The sequence below is a fragment of the Corvus brachyrhynchos genome, unplaced genomic scaffold, assembly GCF_000691975.1.
Source record: "Corvus brachyrhynchos isolate BGI_N302 unplaced genomic scaffold, ASM69197v1 scaffold114, whole genome shotgun sequence".
Taxonomy (NCBI): Eukaryota; Metazoa; Chordata; class Aves; order Passeriformes; family Corvidae; genus Corvus; species Corvus brachyrhynchos.
Genome location: NW_008238337.1, coordinates 3,825,045 through 3,842,310, shown reverse-complemented (window position 1 = coordinate 3,842,310; position 17,266 = coordinate 3,825,045). Strand labels below are relative to the sequence as shown.

General features: G+C 49.9%; 1 protein-coding gene across 1 annotated transcript in view; it reads left to right on the top strand.

Moving 5' to 3' along the window:
• The window catches only part of BRAP (BRCA1 associated protein), a 13,254-nt gene extending 4,724 nt beyond the window's left edge, over window positions 1–8,530 (top strand). Inside the window, exons 5-10 of the mRNA XM_017734848.1 lie at window positions 450–525; window positions 1,048–1,186; window positions 1,604–1,713; window positions 3,264–3,353; window positions 5,154–5,257; window positions 6,249–8,530. Coding sequence (XP_017590337.1) covers window positions 450–525; window positions 1,048–1,186; window positions 1,604–1,713; window positions 3,264–3,353; window positions 5,154–5,257; window positions 6,249–6,609 — 880 coding nt within the window. The 3' untranslated portion in view covers window positions 6,610–8,530. The remainder of the gene's footprint in view (window positions 1–449; window positions 526–1,047; window positions 1,187–1,603; window positions 1,714–3,263; window positions 3,354–5,153; window positions 5,258–6,248) is intronic.
• The last annotated feature ends 8,736 nt before the right edge of the window (window positions 8,531–17,266 follow it).

The window sequence follows — 17,266 nt, the reverse complement described above, 5'->3', positions numbered from 1 at the left end:
CTGCTGCTGATTCTTTTAGGGTACAGTTATGGGGTGTTCTTCCTGGGAAGGCTGAGATTGAATCCTTTGGGTTGGGGTGGGACTGAAGCATCTCCTCAGGGTTGTTTTAAGCACTGAGGTGTGTTTGCAGAGTGTCACTTGGCTGTCCTCAGCAGGGTAATTCCGACACCCTTCCTCAGTGTGTAGCTTCTGTGTAAATCCCTTGGACTGCAGCAAAACCAGATCCAGCTGAAATGTCTTTGGGAGAACTCTTCTTTGTTCTGTCACCAGCTTAAAACCAGTAACTTTGTGTGGAATGAATTTGAGTGGGGTAAATGTGAGCTGGTGGGTGATACAGGGAGCATCCTGCTGCACAAGGCACTTCCCTGGAGCTCTCTAGCTCTCTTCTTAATGACTGCAATGTGGAGATGTTGCTTCCTGTATCTCATGACGTTCTTGTTGCCCTCCAGGTGCCCTGTGTGCAGGTACTGCCAGACTCCAGAGCCCGTGGAAGAGAACAAGTGTTTTGAGTGTGGAGTTCAAGAAGTAAGTAGGTGGGTGGATGGTGAGATCTAGCCTAGATCTGACTGCACAGCTGCTTGGGTTGCTTTGGGCCTTAATTCTTGGGCTGATTTTGGGCTGGTTTTACCAGCCAGTGGGCTTTCAGCTTTCCTTTTGAGTTGCATCAGTGCTGGGAAGGGGTGTTTCCTCACAGGTTTCCTGTTCTGATGAATTTCTGTGATTCTTAGGAAGATGAGTGTGACAGCAGGGAGCTAACCCAGCCTGCTGGTGGTGGCCCTTCCAGTCTGTGCCCTCCAGAGCTTGCTGGGATCCCTCATTCCTTGGCCAAGGCCACTCTCCCACCTGGTGGTGATTTACCCAGCCCCTGCAGGGCTGTAACTGCCTTTGATGGGCTGGGACCCCCTTGTCCTTGGCCTTCCCAGAGGAGGGGGAGTGGGAACCCTGCTCGTTCCTGAGGGTGTGACTGGAGCAGGGGTGGGTCACGCTGTCTCAGGGTGCTGCTGCCCCCCCAGAGCTGCCCCCCAGAGCTGCCTGTGTTTGTTGCAGAACCTGTGGATCTGTCTGATCTGCGGGCACATCGGCTGCGGGCGCTACGTGAGCCGCCACGCCTACAAGCACTTTGAGGAGACGCAGCACACGTACGCCATGCAGCTCACCAACCACCGCGTCTGGGACTACGCCGGGGGTGAGCCTGAGCTGCCCTTTGGGCACCCTTGGGAGCAGGGGCTGAGGCACAGTTTGCTGGAGATGGAGGAGCTTGTGTCCATGCTAGTCCCTGGCTTTGGGGAGCAGCCATCTCTGCTCTATCAGCAGCTTTCATGGGGCTGGAGCAGCTGGAGGAGGGAAAACGGGACTCTGTCATGAATCGGGGCGGTCCTACAGCATCCCTGGAATGTTTTTTACTCCCTTTCCATCAATTTGCCCATGGCTGTTGTGATAAATACCCCATAAGGTGGCTGGGAGGAATCTGCTAAAGTAGAACGAATCCCTGTGGTGTTGGGTTTGTGCCTTGCAGAGCAGCAGGGTCTGGGTGGTTTGATTGTGCTCCGTGACTGGGGGTTCCTCAGCTCTGAGTGCCCATAGTTGGATTTTCTCTCCCCAGACAACTACGTCCACAGGCTGGTGGCAAGCAAAACTGATGGCAAGATAGTTCAGTATGAGTGTGAGGGGGATATGTGCCAGGAGGAGAAAATTGATGCCTTACAATTAGAGGTAAATATTTTCACTTGTTGGACTCTGCGTTGTGGAAGTGTTTCCAGCCCCACCATGACCACTGTTCAATCCCATCAGCTGAAGCAGCAGATCTGCTCCCAGCCTGGAGGAATTGTCTCCAGGCAGGAGCAGAATGGGTTTACTGCTTTTTTTTCCCCTTTTTTATTTATTTTTTTTTAAAGCCTCTCCCTGGCTCTGCAGTGCTGATGCAGCGCAGTGTGAGCTGGCTGCAGTGTCGTGCTGTGGTCACTGGTGATTGAAGAGGAGCTGCTTATGCTGCTGCAAACAGGGGGCACTGGAGGGAGAAGTGGGTCTGAGTCACTCCCCAGACCATTCCTAGTGGCTCTGTGGCTTGGGTTCAGAGCCAGGATCTGTGTGGAGCTGTTAATTTGGATAGTTTAGCTCCCCAACTGAATGAGGGTGCAGGAATCCACAGCTGTGTGCTCACCTTGGTGAGCACAGAGAGCTGACAGTCTGCTGCCAGCCCTGTGCTGTTCCCTTCTCTTGAACAGATAATGATTTATTTATTTTTTGTACCTGTTGCCCAGCTTCTCCTCTCCTAACTAAAGGAGAGGAGCTTGAAATCCCTGCTTCACTGAGCAGACACTGCAGCACGATTTCAGCCGCATTAGACACGAGGGTTTGTGAGGAGGAACAGCCCACAGAGACCAGACTGGAGGAGCTCATTGCTCACATAAATATTTGGTTGCTTTTCAGTGAATTTTCTGAATAACACTTAGATGCTAAACCAGCTAATTTTAACCCTTTTTTCCCGTAAGGTGGTTGCCTAAAGCGTGTAAGTTCTCTCTGTCTTACGAGATTGAAATATTTCAAGAGAGAATGAATTTGGTGGAGTGTTTTGGCACTCAGAAATTACTGAGAGTGATCAAGGCTCTGTGCATGTTTAATTCTCTAGTGAATGCCTAATTTGATGCTTATTAGCCTGATGAAAAGGAGTAATCACCTTTTTCAACCTTCTCATGACTCATTTGCAGAACTAAAAGGGAAAAGGTGGGATGTAGGGCATAGATCCTTGTTCCAGTACCAAAATGGTGTTGGAATGGGCCATACATGTTGGAGAAGAGTAATTGGGAATTACAGAGTTGAGGGTGCTTTCCCAGGAATCTTCTTATAGGGAAGCTGGATATATACGTTGATCCTTCTGCCTTGGAGTTTGGGCTGTGGGTGGGAACTCTTCCCCTCAGCCTTTGGGGTCTCATACTCTCAGGACAGGGATGGGTGGTGGTTCATTTTCCTGCAGACATTTATTGCTATTGCCATGAAAAATCTGTCTCTTCCTTGAACAGTTCTTGGCTTGATACTTTCACTTGATCATTGTTGTGCTCTGAAGGCTTTCCTTAATTTCAAAAAACCTAAAGTGATTTGGTTGGGAAATCAAACTGGTGAAACCCTGCTCTGGATCTGCAGCTGGGATGTGTGTCCAGAACCTCCTGATTTCATCTGGTTAAATTGATTTGGGGATTGGATCCCTTTGGGCTCCTTAACCAGCAGGGCCACCCTGACTGCTCTGTGTGTCTCTGTGTTTGTAGTATTCCTACTTGCTGACGAGCCAGCTGGAATCCCAACGGATCTATTGGGAAAACAAGATTGTCCGCATCGAGAAGGACACAGCTGAAGAGGTGAGCTCTGCCCTGGGCCTGGGGGAAGGGTCCTGGCCCTGTGCAATGGGAGAAGAAGGAGCTGATGGCTCTCTGGTTCAGCCTGGGTGCTGTGTGACGTGGCCTTGCACAGCCTGCTCTGCTCCCAGCTGGGAAAATTGGCTCCAAGATGGATCTGTCCCTTATCTGGCTGCTCCCAGGGAGCAATTTGCTGCTCAGTGGTGCAGAAGCAGGTACATTGCCACGGAGATTGCAGCTTGATTTAAATGTGCTGCTGGGGAAATGCAGCAGTGGTGGAAGGAGCGCGTGGTGCCGCAGGATCCCGGAGCCATCCGTCTCTCCGACACGGATCTCCAGGGAATGTTGGTGGAGCAGAGACAATATGACTTTAATTTGCTCGGCTGCAGAAGGTGGAACTGTCTCTGTGCTCCAAATGCATATTGATTTGCCCTTTCTTTTTGATCCCCTCTCTTTCCTCATCACCCTTTGGGAAAAGTTCAGAGTCTCCTCCTATAAAGCATCCTGCAGGCAGGACTGCTTCAAAATGTCACCAGGAAAAATCCAGGGAGGATATTCTACTGCTTTTTCACTCTACGTAGATCCTTTCAACCAGGTTTAAAGTGAGTCAGGATTTAGAATTGAGTCCTTAACTTTCTTCAGGACTTTTAATTAACCATTTAAGTGTCTGCAGTTAAGTAAAAATAGAAATTGTGACCATTGAAATAGTGGTCACTGACCTTGTTCTAAAGAACAGTCCCAGAAATCTTATGGAAAGCCCTATAAAAGGAAAATATTTTATCAAAAACCATCTTTCGAGTGGCCAGGAGACGCAATCCACAAAGCAGCTCCAAAGTGAAACCACTCTGATCCACGCCCCAAACGTGGTTTCACGTTTAAAGATCCCAATAATTTTATCCGTGGCACTTGTTCCGTGTAAGTCTTGTCTGGATTGGTGCCACCATGCAGAGTATTCCATTATCGGTACTCAGGCTACTTCCCCAAATGAACCATCAGCTGCACAAACATTCCCTGATTAGGGCTGGAAGGCTTAAAACCTGCTCTCCATCCATGTGTGCTGACACTGACATTTGTCCAGACTGCTCCTCCAGGAAAGCATTTTCCATTAAATCCCTGCCCCACTGCATGTGAGCACCGATAGAGGGGAAACAAGAATTCCTGACTAAACCTCCCCTAAGTCTCATTCTGGAGGCTTGTCACTTGGAGAAGGAGAGCTTGGCTTTCTCCAGGAGCAGCACCTGGAGTGGGGCAGCAGAGGGAAGAGGAAGGCCATGGCCAGTGGGTGTTTGTGTTTGTGTGAGGGAGATATTGGTGTCAGTGGGTCAGTGCCTTCTGACAGCTCTGCTGAGTCAGCCCCGAGCAGGGCAGCCTGTTCGTGTTCACACTCAGACCACAATCTCTGAGGTTTAGTTTAAAATGAGCAAAAACCCAGCCTTGTAACGCCTCAGGGTGGAAATCTGAGTTTGCTGCTGGATCCAGAACCACCAGAGAGTGGCCAAAGGAATGCTGGATGCAGGCAGGAAGAAGTTAAGGAGCTGCTGCAGCTTTTGGCAGTGCCTGGCATGGATCTACAGCCGGAGTTGCTGTTCTGTGGGAGCAGCTTCCACGGCAACGTGGCTCCTTGTCTGGGATCCGAGGGTGACACAGGGGGTCCTCAGCAGAGCAGAGCCTTGGCTCCAAGCTTTCCTTACCTGGGGACAGGAATTGGTCAAAGTCTAGAAACCGCTCCAGAAAATGGAGTGTCCTGACGAAAGTGCAGCGGACTTTGAGCTGTTGGAAATGCCCCTGTGTTTGTTTTTACAGATTAACAACATGAAGACCAAATTTAAAGAGACCATTGAGAAGTGTGACAGTCTGGAACAGCGGCTCAATGACTTGCTCAAAGAAAAGCAATCAGTGGAGAGGAAGTGGGTACCGCTGCCAGGTTTAGTTCCATGGAGCCATTAAAACACCGTGCGCTGACATCCAAAAAGAAAAAAACCCTGCTATGCTGGGCAATTTTGAGCTGTTTAAGCTGGAATACTGAGAACATGGCTTGCTTTAAAAAAAGCTCTGATTTCTGTAGGTGTTCACAAATGGGAAGTGTCTGAGTGAGCACAGCTTTGGGGCCCTCAGCTCCCTTTCCACGCTCTGCATGTTTAGCGTTCAGGGATCCTTCCTCTCCCTGCTCCAGCGAGATGCCAGCCTGCTCTGCTGTTGGTGGGTGCATCCAAAGGGATGAAAGGCAGCTCAGCAGAGGCATCACCCAGCACAGAGGAAAATACAGATCTTGGGAAGTGCCTGGAGGAAAGATGTCGAGCCTGGCAATTGCCGATCTGTGTGCTCCCTGTGTCCCCTGTTCCTCCCAGCCCACATCCTGTCCAGCAGTCCTGGCTGGAGCAGGGAGCACAGGCAGTGAGTGAGCAACAGGCAGAGGAGGGTGCCAGCAAACTGCCAGGGCAAAAGCAGGGTTTTGGGGAGCAGGAAGCCCTGTGTGTGAATCACAATGCTGATACCCTTGTGGGAGCATCTTCCTTCCCAGGGAAGTGGTATTTTGAGGGTCTTGGAGTGTGGCAGGAGGCCCCTGACTGCCCTCAGATGTCTCAGGCTCCCTTGTGATCCCTGTGCCCTTTTTGGCACCCATTCCAAAAGCTGCAGGTGTGTGTCCAAGGTCAGTTCCACCTCCCAGGCACATCCTGCCTGTTGCCTGTGCTGTTGGCTTTGGCATGAAATGGAATTGCCTGACCTGGGTGGGATTTCAGAGTCTTCTTGTATTGCCTCCCCTTGCCCATCTTTGCTGGAAAACCAAATTCCAGGTGTGGTTGGTGGGCTGGGGGTCAGTTGCCCAGTGAAAAGCTGAGGTGCTGTTTGGTCTGGGTGGGCAGTGCTGCTGTCCTAACTTGTGCTTCTCTCTGCAAGGTGTTCCCAGCTGAACAACAAAGTGGCAAAACTCTCCAACGAGCTGAAGGAGGAGCAGGAGCTGAACAAGTGCTTGCGAGCAAACCAGGCCTTGCTGCAGAACAAACTGAAGGAGGAGGAGAGAGTGTTAAAGGAAACCTGTGAGCAGAAGGACCTGCAGATCTCCGAGATCCAGGAGCAGCTGAGGGACGTCATGTTCTACCTGGAGACGCAACAGAAAATCAACCACCTCCCAGCTGAGACCCGCCAGGAGATCCAGGAAGGACAGATCAACATTGCAGTGGCATCTTCTGCCAGCTCCTCCACAGCAGGCACGGGCAAACCTTCCTCCAGGAGAGGCCGTGGCAAGAGGGGGAAATGAGAACAGGAATTCTCTGCTCCCACCCTGGAACTGGCCGTGCCAGCAGCAGGCCAGGCTCACCTCGGGACTCGGGCTGGGAACACCCAGCTCACTAAAGCTCAGCTAGAAATTGTCTCCAGAGCTGCTCATAAAACTGGCTGCCAGTCAGTGGAGGTGTCTGTGGTATTTAAAAGCATTTCACTGCACTATTTAGCTGTTTTTAGGCAGATCTTGGTGACCATTTTGCCTTCCCTCCTTTTCAGAGCCCCTCCTGTCATGCATTTGACTTTCTTGGAGAGTGTTTTGGGGTGGGGGGGTGTGTCCATGTCCAACATCCTATTCCCTGCAGGGATGCTGTAGAGTAGGCTCAGCCGAGTGTGTAAGGCTTCTCCAGTTCTTCTCCTGGATTAAAAGTATTCTCAACTAAGAAGTTATTTAATAAACAGTGTAAATTAGGTTATATACATCTCCTTTTTGTATGTGCAGTCCTGACACTGCAGAACTGCCTGTGCAGGAGTAGAACTGTAGTTTGGAAAGAAAAAGGAGTGAGGTGTGGAAAATAAACCATCTTAGCGGTGTAAGAAACCAGGCAAGTCCTAAAGGCCAATGGGCTGGGAATTTAAAGGCTTTTAAGGGACTTTGCTCTGATCTCTCTTCATTTTAAAGGTGGCCTTTGAGTGGCCAGTGGTTGCTGTGCTGCCTGCAGGGCAGAAAGGGTGAAAGTTTTGTGTTCTGGATGCTGTTTAACGTGGTTATTTTACAGGTATTTTACAAATTAAGTAGTCATCTGTGAATTGGGGAACACATTCCCAGCATTCCAGCACTCCTGGAGCAGGGGGGGTGTGTATCCCCTGACCCAGTGGCACTGGGAGTATTGGTGTAAGCTCAGAGCTGTTCTCCTCAGAGCCAGGTGAGGAGGGGGACAAGCAGAGCCTTTTCCAAACTCTCTTCCCACATTCTCAGAGCTCCTGGTGCTGGCTCTGTGGCGGAGCCGGGGGCGCTGCCCCTCCACTGGATCCTCAGCAGGAGCTGCAGCTCTTGGTTCCAGTTCCTGTGCTCACCAAAACGTGGCACTATCCACAACCTCAGCTGGCAAAGCTTCCATGTGACTTGCCCCAAAGGGACACGGGTCCTGAAAGGGAATTTTGTGCACAAATCTGGTTTGGTTTGGGTTTTTTGTTGGTTTTTCACTTAACATCTAAGACTCGATGCTCTGGGGTGGGAAGTTTTCCCTGGAGAAGTGACTGTCCTGGTTGCTGTTGTGCTCAGAATCAGAGAATTTAAAGGCTGATCTTTTGTTAAAAATGCCAGGGGAGTCCCCAGTTGTCTTTCCAGGCCACAGGATGATCCTGGTCTTTGTTGGAACAATCATGACCTTAGTTTGGAACACTGAAACAGCTCTGGCTGAGCAGGTCCAGCCTGGAACACGGGCATGACACAGGCAGCCCTTTATTGCTAGAAGTTGTTCTTTTTTTGGCCCATTGAAAGGGACAAGTTCCAGTCCCTGGAATGACCCTGGGAAGGCGGGTGGTTCTCATCTGCTTCCTGGCTGCATGGACTGAGAGTGTTGAACTTCCTCCTTGGAATTACAGGGTGCTGTTAGTGCACTCTGGGCATCCACTGCTTGGCTTTGGAGATCTGCCCCCACCACCTGGAACTTGGACCTTTTCTAACTTTGTAGTAGGAATGTACACTGACTTTTCAGTGTGTGGATTGTACTACCAGGCTTCTGCCTTCTGTAAATGACTCTAAGGACCTAGAGATGTACAGCACGGCTTGCTCTCCTAGAGAAACTATTTTATTTAAGATATATTTTTACACCATTAAGATCCTCTGACCTTTTGCTGAAGGCTTGCTTTGTGTAGAACACTAAAGATGCTGTACTGTATCTTGGAATTCATTTTCAAAAAATGTGATGGAAAATTAAACCAGCGTGCAGTTCTTTCTGTGTGTGTGTTCCACTGGAGGGGAGGGAGGAGGTTATTTTGGAACTCGGATAGTTTTTAACTCAAAAGCAAAGCCGTCCAAATGAGTTCTTGGTCATCTTTGGACTGGGGAAGTTGGGCTCCGCTGAGCTGATAGGAGCAGATAAGGCTGGGCAGTTATCTCTGGGTAGCTCTCGCAGGAAAAGCAAGAATTGTTGAATGCTTTATGTTAAACCAAATCACTCTCAGTCCTTGAGTCCCCTCCAGCTTCTACAACCCTCCCAGGTGCCCAGAGACCCTGCAGTGTCTGTCTGGGTGTTTATTCACTGCTGTAGATCATCGGGCTCCCTCAGCCTCCCTCCCTTGGGAGACTTCCCACGAGGAGCTGGGGCTTGCGGTGAAGGGAAAAGTCCCACGTCAGGCCGGTCTGTGACTCTTCCTTACCCATCATCCGGCCCCACAAGTGCCTGGAAAAAGCATTGGCCCTGGGACCTCAGCCTGTGGTCAAGTTTTGACATCAGTAGCTGGAGCAGCAGGTCAGCCCTGGCCATGACTCACTGTCACCACCACAGCAGGAGGCTGCAGCAGCGTGAAACTCGCCAGCACTGAACAGCTGAGATTGGCCGAGCTCCTGCTACGGTTCCAACCCTTGAAATAGACTTTTTTATTTTTAAATCCTGAAAGGAGCACACCTGTCCCCAGCTGAACAGCACAGGGGTTTGCTGGCTGTGCTGGGTGCTGTCCCAGGGAGCCGGAGGACACAGCCTGCCTTGGCACTTGCCACATGGGCTGTGTCGATTAATGAAGAGATTTTCCTGCAGGAGTGAGAAATGAGGGACCTGCTCTCCCCAAAGCACTGCTGCTGGCCAGCACGTGCTGGGAACTTCACTGGATCCTGGTGCTCCCTCTGGAAAAGGTCCCTGCTTCACCTTCTGGCAGGGAGGGAGCGGGACACCAAAGTGATTCTGTGAGCAGGGACAGGACAGTGACCAGGAGCCTCTGCTGTCACCACCATGGGGACAGCACCCAGGTGCCCAAGAGAGGAGGTGGGCAGGGGCTGCAGGAAAAGCTGCGGGATTTCAGTGGCCAGGGAGAAGCCCAGCTGGAGCGGGGTCCCAGCCAGCAGCCGCACGGAGCTTGGCAGAGTCTGGAGGATGCTGCGATGATTCACTCCAGCAGCTGTTCCCCAGCGAGCGCAGGGAGAGGCGGCTCCACGGGCTGAGGGGGGAAGGCAGGGCCAGATGGCTCTGCTCCCCTGCTTGGGAGAGAAGTTTAGGGCAGCTGGGGGTGAGCTGGGGCCCAGGGCTGGATTGTCGCTGCTTCATGACAGGAATGTTCCCCCTGAGCCATGGCAAAGCTGGATTGGTGGTTTGGGGTAACACATCTGACACTGCTGTTTCTGGTTCCAGGCACCCAATCATTTTCTGTCCCTTGCGAAGAACCTGTCCCTTAATGGCAACTAATCCCCTCCGTGTCACCATTCTGCCCTCTGAGGAGCCAAAGTCCTGAGTGGCTTGTGCCCGAGGAAAACCTTGCACGGTGCCATGAGCAGAGTGGACACGGAGTCCCCTCCACAGATGTCCATCTGTCCGAGCAGCTGGAGCCCCCCACAGCCGTGCCCTCCAAGGGGCCACACTGCTGTCCCACCACCTGCTCTCGGCTCCCTTTGCCTTTCCCCCGAAGCCCAATTCCCTAAGGCCCACTGGAAAATTCCTGCCTTGATCTGCACCAACTGACTTGTCTGTTCTCGCTTGAGCTCTGAGAAATTCACATCCATTTCCCCAAAACCTCCTCCCCCCTTCTTTTTTTACATAAATGGGCATTTTGGTCTAATAATTGCATTTTAAAGGCAAACTCACCCAGCTGCTCCACAGCAGGTCCCACACTAGGACAGCCAGCAGTGTTTGGGGTGAGTTTTGCAGCACAGGAGGGACATTTGTGTATTCCTTCCCCAGCCTGAATTCCTGCACACGTTTCCCAAGGCAGGAATGTGCTCAGGTTCACCCCAGCCTCTGAGGAGCAACAGTAAAATAAGGACAGGTTTGCTGGGAGCAGGAAGCAATCAGAGATATTTGCTTTCATTCCAAGTTAAAGCCCCACACCTACAACTTCCTGCCTCTGCACCACCCCTGAGCAAACACTATTTATAGCAGCAAGAGCAGTTATAGCTTTGCCCCTTCTTGACCTGGAAGTAATTGGTTAATTGAGTTAGACAACAAACCTCAACACACTCTCATGGTTTCCTTCCACCTTCTCCCAGGGAGCTGCAGAGTCAAACTCCTTCCATCCCAAGCTGGTTAAAAACATCAAACACCTCCAGGAGAACAATGTTTACTTCCCCATCAGGAAACTGGGCCCTCTTGAACCTTCTTCAGGGCCAACAGCTCCTCTAAAGCTGCTGCACCCGGGGGGTTGCTGCCTTGCTGGAGCTGGAGTTGGAGCTGGGGTAGGGGGGGCTCTCTGGGGAGGGTTTCCTGAGCTGTGCTGAGACTGGGAAGCTGTGGAAAGCTTTGCTGCTGCTGCTGGGAGCTGAGCTCTGAGCAGAGGCATCTGAACTCACCAGGAAGCTGAGATTTTGGTTTCTGCAGGTTCAGTAATGTGCTGATTTGGTAGTTGGAGAGGTTCTCTGGGTTTGTGGGCCCGAGGGCAGTGGGTGAGGATGAGCTGTGTTATGTACATGCTTTATTCTCAGCCTGAGATCCTGGAGCTGTGCTGATTTTTCCTGGAGACAGACTGCAATGAGCTGGTTTCCTTGCCTGTTTTCTGTGTCCCTATGTGGTGGCAATGGCCTTGGAGAACATTGTCAATGTGGGACATACCTTGGTCTCCTGGATGAAAAGACCATCCATCAACAACAATTTACAGGCCTCTGCCTCCCAGTCTCCTCTTCCCTCGTTTGTGTGTTATTTGGGATATTTATCAGTCTCTACTGTGAGGGGACATTCTCTGGGGAAGAAGAGCCTGGGTGGGCTCCTCTTTGGGGTGCAGGGAGACACCCACTTCCAGGTGTGAGTGAGGTTCCAAAGCAGTTTCTTGCTCTGTGTGTCAGGGTTCTGTAAAACTAAACCAACCCCACAATAAATCCCTTTAGCATCCAAACCAGGACTAGATCTCCCAGAACAATTCCTCTGCGCTACTGGGAATCTCAGCCCAAGCAGAATTAACATAGGCTGGAGAAACTCCTGGTGCTGTTGGCTTGAATCCATGGTCTGTGTGGAGTCCCAGTTGGAAAACCTTCTGTGAGGGCTGGAGTGGGAGATGTGGCCAAGCAAGATGGGTGAGCTGGAGTTACCCACAGTTAACCACAGGAGACAGGGATGCTGCTGCAGCCAGAGGCCCTGTGCTCAAGGAGGCGAGGCCAGACGGTCTTGTCCAAGCACAGCTGTGCCAAGAGTTTCCCTCTGCAAGTGCAGGGGTTGCACAAGGAGCAAAGAGGACTTTTCCCAAGCAATTCTCCTTGGCAGCTTTCAAATGTGCTCTGGCTTCTGGTGAAGAAGAAATCCCAGCTGGATTTTGCTTGTTCAGTGAAGGAGAACCAAGGTGCTGCCCTGGGATCTGGGAGATCCTGGCCTCCACCCCTTCCTGCAAAACCCCCTTAGCTTCATCACAAGGAGCCAAACACCTTCTCCTCCTTCCAAAAAATCAATGTGGAGGAATGATCAATGGTGTAAAAGCCGAGGCTTATGTGGGAATGCAGGCAGCACTCTGCAATCACAGCATTTTCCTCTGCAGCGATCGAGTCAAACTGCAGAAGCAGTTAAGAGGATTAGATATTTTTGATCATATTTGCAGCTGTGCTTGCTGTAACCGAGAGGAGAAATCCAAATGTCTCGCCTTGGGAAGTGACTGAGAGCCTGGAAGGGAGCGCTCCCTCAGGACCCCGCAGCCAGGGTGTGCTCAGACCCCACTGCTTCCCAGAGCCACGAGGAGCTGTCGTTCCTGCAGCTGGAATTGTGGCACTTGGCTCCCCCAAAGATCCAGGCTGTGAGCCAGCCTGGATGCAGGGCTCCGAGCTGCAATGGTGGCTCCAAAGTCTCAGCAGGTCCACGTCTCCCAGGTGCCAGAGCTTAAACAAGGAATGCTGTGGAAGCCCTGCCAGGTTCAGAGCCAGATGTGAGACAGGAGATCCCTGGACATCACCAAGGATTTCTAGCACTGCAGTGCTAAGTAAGGAAAACTAATTCCACTGTACAGTTAAATTTCAGTGTCTAATTCTCACACATTTAGCACTGTTGGAGTCCAAATAAAAATACCTGACTGTTCCCTCCAAACCCATCCCTGCGGAGATGCTGGGGATGCACTGCCAGCGCTGCAGTAGGGAGCTCCTCTGTTTTTCCCAAGGGACACTTCCAACTGGCCCTTGGCCCCCAGGATGGGCTGAGGGGGAATATGGAATCAATTCATCCCTTTTTCCATTCTTAAATAAAAATGTGGCCTTGTGACCAAGGAAGAAGACATCGCTCCTTGAGCCATGGAAGTGGCTGGAAGTGCTTGGCCCTGCTCACAGAAGCTGCCTGGGCTTTCCCTCCTCCATGGATGGAGCCCCTGTCCAGGACAGGCAGGTTCCTCCTGAAGCCAAAATCCCAGATCTGAGCCCCAGGCACGACACGCTGGAGGAGGGGAGAAGTTTCACATCTCACTCCCAATTTGCCTGATGATTTTAGCACAGTGAACAGGGGAAAGAGCACCAGAGGTAACAAATTCAACCCTTTCCAAACACATTCATGTGGTCGTCATCTGCCAAAAACATAAAGCACAATCATAATCCTAAATTTGTCCTTTGAACGTACCTGTGCCTGCTCTGTCGTAGTTTCCTTCTAATCCCCAGGGATTAACACTGAAGTGCATTGAAACATCTGAGGTGAAGGGCTACAGTGGAAATTCCTTGCAGGCTGGTAATAATAACTGAAAGCTTCTCTGTGAAGCAAACCTGAGGCTGACTTGGTTTTTAATGGACATCTGTCTGTAGGGGGAAAAAATGCCATGGCAACTGGCTTTCTTGTTGGCACGGCAGCCTCAGCGAAGGGCCGGGGAGAGGATGGGTATGGGAGGGTCTGTGTGGCTGTGCTGGGAAACCTGGAAGTATTGCTCGGCCAGGCTGGGAGGCAAAGGTTGTTTATGCTCTGTGAGCACCAGATCTTGAGGGATTTAACAGCTAAATCTTGGCATAATGATTGCTTTGTGTGCTGCTGCTGCTGCTTAGCAGGAGCCAGGCTGGGTTCCCCCTTCTCTTTCCTAAAAATGTGAAATCTGAAGGCGTAAAGCACCTGGTTGGTGATTTCCTGGCACTTTGCTGGGCAAGGTTGGTCCTCCCAGTTTGCAGCTCTGACCCAACAATCATTGCAGAGCCACGGCTTCATCAGATGGATCCTGGGGCTTTGCTGGGTGAGGAAGGAAATGCTCTTCTTGTGTCCAAGGCCTGTGCAAACTGAGCAAGGGTCATTCTAGTGTTGATTATGGGTGCATAAGCTCTGGCACTTCTGTGCCTCCCTCCAGAGCTCCGTGGACATCGGCATTTCCCTTCATCTCCTCTTGGTTGCAGGAGAAGCAGCTGGAAGCATGGCTCAGCAGGGACATCCATCATCTGAGCTGGAGGGCTGGGAATTGGGAAGAAATGGCAATAAAACTGCAGATCAGAAACTGTATCTGATGGGAGCTGGTCTCTGCTTGGAGCTGAGCTGTGAATCTCGGGGGCTGGAGGCAATGGGAAGACTGGGGTGGGGGGGAAAGGCAGAGGTGGCAGCAGCTGTCCCTCGTGGTTGGTTTGGAGTTTGGGGTTTGGTTTTGCTGCGCCACCAATTCTGATCCGGCCAGGGGTGTGTCATGAGTCAGAACTGAGGGCAGCTCTGCTGACGAGCTACATCGTATCTCTCTGGGAAGTGCTGCCGGTGTGTCAGAGCACCTGATTTGTTTTCCTAATATCCTTCCAAGCGTTCGGAGATCCCCGTTCCCACAGCACTGTCCACAAAGCTTTAGCCTCTGAGAGGAGGGGTAGGGACAATGAGACTGAAGAACTGAAGCCTTCAGGGGAGAGAAAACACGTGTTTGGAAATGCTCAGTTCTCTGAGCTTCTCCAGCAGCTGATTTTGCTTAAAGTAAACCCCTGTCCCTGTGCTGTTGTCCCTGTGTATCCAGGCGTGTTTTGCCTTGCTAGATTGCTGTTGAGGATCACCCTGGGCAGCTCAGGGAAGGGAGCACAAGATGAACAGCAGGTTAGATCAAGGAAATGTTACATCACACGGCACTTCCTGCTAAGTGCTGCTATTATCAGCCTCACTTATCTCCACATGCAAATACAGCCTGCACATGTAGTCACACATCTGGATGGAAACACTAGTCCCGGAAAGGAGCAGCTCTAACTTGGATCGTGGACAGGAGAGGCAAAAGGGAACATGATTCTCCATTAGGAACAGTTTCCTTTCTTTCTCGATCACGGAGCAGGTGACTGAATTCTTAATTTTTCTCCAGCTACACCACCACATCCACTGTTGGCTGTTCTTTGTCACAACATCATTGACATCCAAAATATCAGCTATAAATGGTGGGGAAGAGCAAAAAAAAAAAAGGGTGAGAAATTGATAAAACCAAGCCATAAAATAGTAAAGATTGGGAATGGTGGGCTATCAAAGAAGAGCATATTCAGGCAGAAGTAAAGGGAGTGATGTGCCCTAACAGCAGTAGAACCCCATTACACTGGGAATTTGGGGAGTTCACTGCAGACACACTGCAGTGTCCATGCTGGTGGTCCCTGGAGAAGCTGGCTGCCACTGGAAACCACCCTGCACCTTCTCTGGTGGTCATACCTGACAAAGCTATTTTAAATGATCACCTCTACATTTACTTTTAATTTGTTTTTTTATAAAGATGCTCGACAAAGAAAAAAGGGAGGGCACAATGAAAGCCAAACAGAGCTTAAGAAAACAAAGAATACATTGAAGGCGCAAACAAGTCAAACTGCAACTGCTCTTGAGTCATTACTGAGGATGTGAACATCAGTCTATTCATACCCTGCTTTCTGAGCATGTAATGCCACCCTGAAATGTACTTCAGTGTGTTCACGTCATGCCTTAGAAACGATCTCTGCCTGTGGAACTCGTTTCTGTGTTTTTTGACATTCTTGACTATCAGGACCCCACAGCCCCTTCAAACTGCTGCAGGTGCTTTAATGGTTCTTAACCTTCAGCCACATAAACAGTCACTAATTGCTGTGAGTTGTGAACATTTTAGGCTGGAAAAGCATTGAAGTGATGTCCTCTAAAAACCCCACGTTAAGTGACCTGGATATGTTATGCTCAGTCTCTTATCAGACTTCCTTGTGCTTTTTATTAACAACTTCTTTTTCAAAGTTGCTCAAGGTTCAGGACAACCAAAAGCTGTAGAACTTACAAACAGCACCCTAAAGAGGTTGGTTCACAGAGTCATGGAATATCCTGAGTTGGAATGGACCCATAAGGATCATCCAGCCCAACTTCTGACCCTGCACAGACCCTTCAACATCTTCATAGCCTCTTTTGGGCACTCTCTAACAGTTCTGTATATTTCTTAAATTTTTATATCCTATTATATACTACTACTAAATCTATTATTAGTAGTACTGTTATTATTACTACTGCTATATAGTTACATATTGTCTTATATTGGTTAAGTGCCTTTTCATTCTGGATTTTACACACACATATATAAAGGACTTTTCTTAGCTGCTCTTAGGGCAAGTTATTTATCCTATCACATGCAGTGAACCAGACTCCTGCTCTTACAGTAAATGGTCCCAAAATTGGTGCCAGTGCCTCTGCAGGTGCTGATGTCTCCCATAGAAACTCTTGGGCTCCAGAAATCCTCAGTGTCCTTCTCATTCAGTTTCGTGGCTGTGAAAGAGTGGAGTGTCTTGTGAGTTCACTAAAAGGATTAAAATATATAATTTCATTAAATCACCAGCTCTGTTTAGAGTATTTTCAATGGGAAAATTCTTAATGCTGAGCCCATTTTGGGTAGAATCTGTCATCGAGCTCATAAAGCGTTAACCACAAGGTTACTTGGGCCTGTGAGGTAAAACAAAGCAATCAGTTTAAAAGGTAAAATGTAAGGAAAATGCTAATTTAAGAAAGCTGTTCAATATTTGTTATCTTTTTACCATTGTGTGCTGCCACCCACAACTCTTCCAACTGCATGGGAAAGCTGTTGCTTTAGGAGCAAGGTGTATAAATAATGCCTGCCTAAGAGCACTGCTCCTTTTTATTCCACTGGAATCCTGTGGGATTTCTAGAGCATTTCTATGAATAGATTAAACTCTGAGCATTTTGAGTAACCATGGCTATAAATCAATTTAGCTCTTGGTTTTCAAGTTGCATCTGCTCTTACTAATCCTGTATGTGCATAGTTTTTGGGGTTTTTTTCTCAATAGGACCGACCAGGCTTTATTTTTGTGTATGGGTTTGAGTTGGTGAAATTCCCACCCTGCACCAAGCCAGGTTCCACACACAGCCACTGCACCCTGGATTTCTGCAGGGAGCCTGGTGATGGTGGACAGGTAACACGGAGTGAGGGGAGAAGAGGCATGTTGAGCTTAAATATTTTATCCATCAGCACAATGCAAATTTTAATTTCTTTACTACGAGGGGAAGCCCTGACTGCTCCGAAATCTGTAAGATGGAGGGGCACTGCAGGGAAAGCAGCCATCCTCCGGCCCCATCTTGCTTTCCCCCAAGAGCAGGGATGTGTTTAGCAGCGATGGCTCGGGATCTCTGCGGATCAGG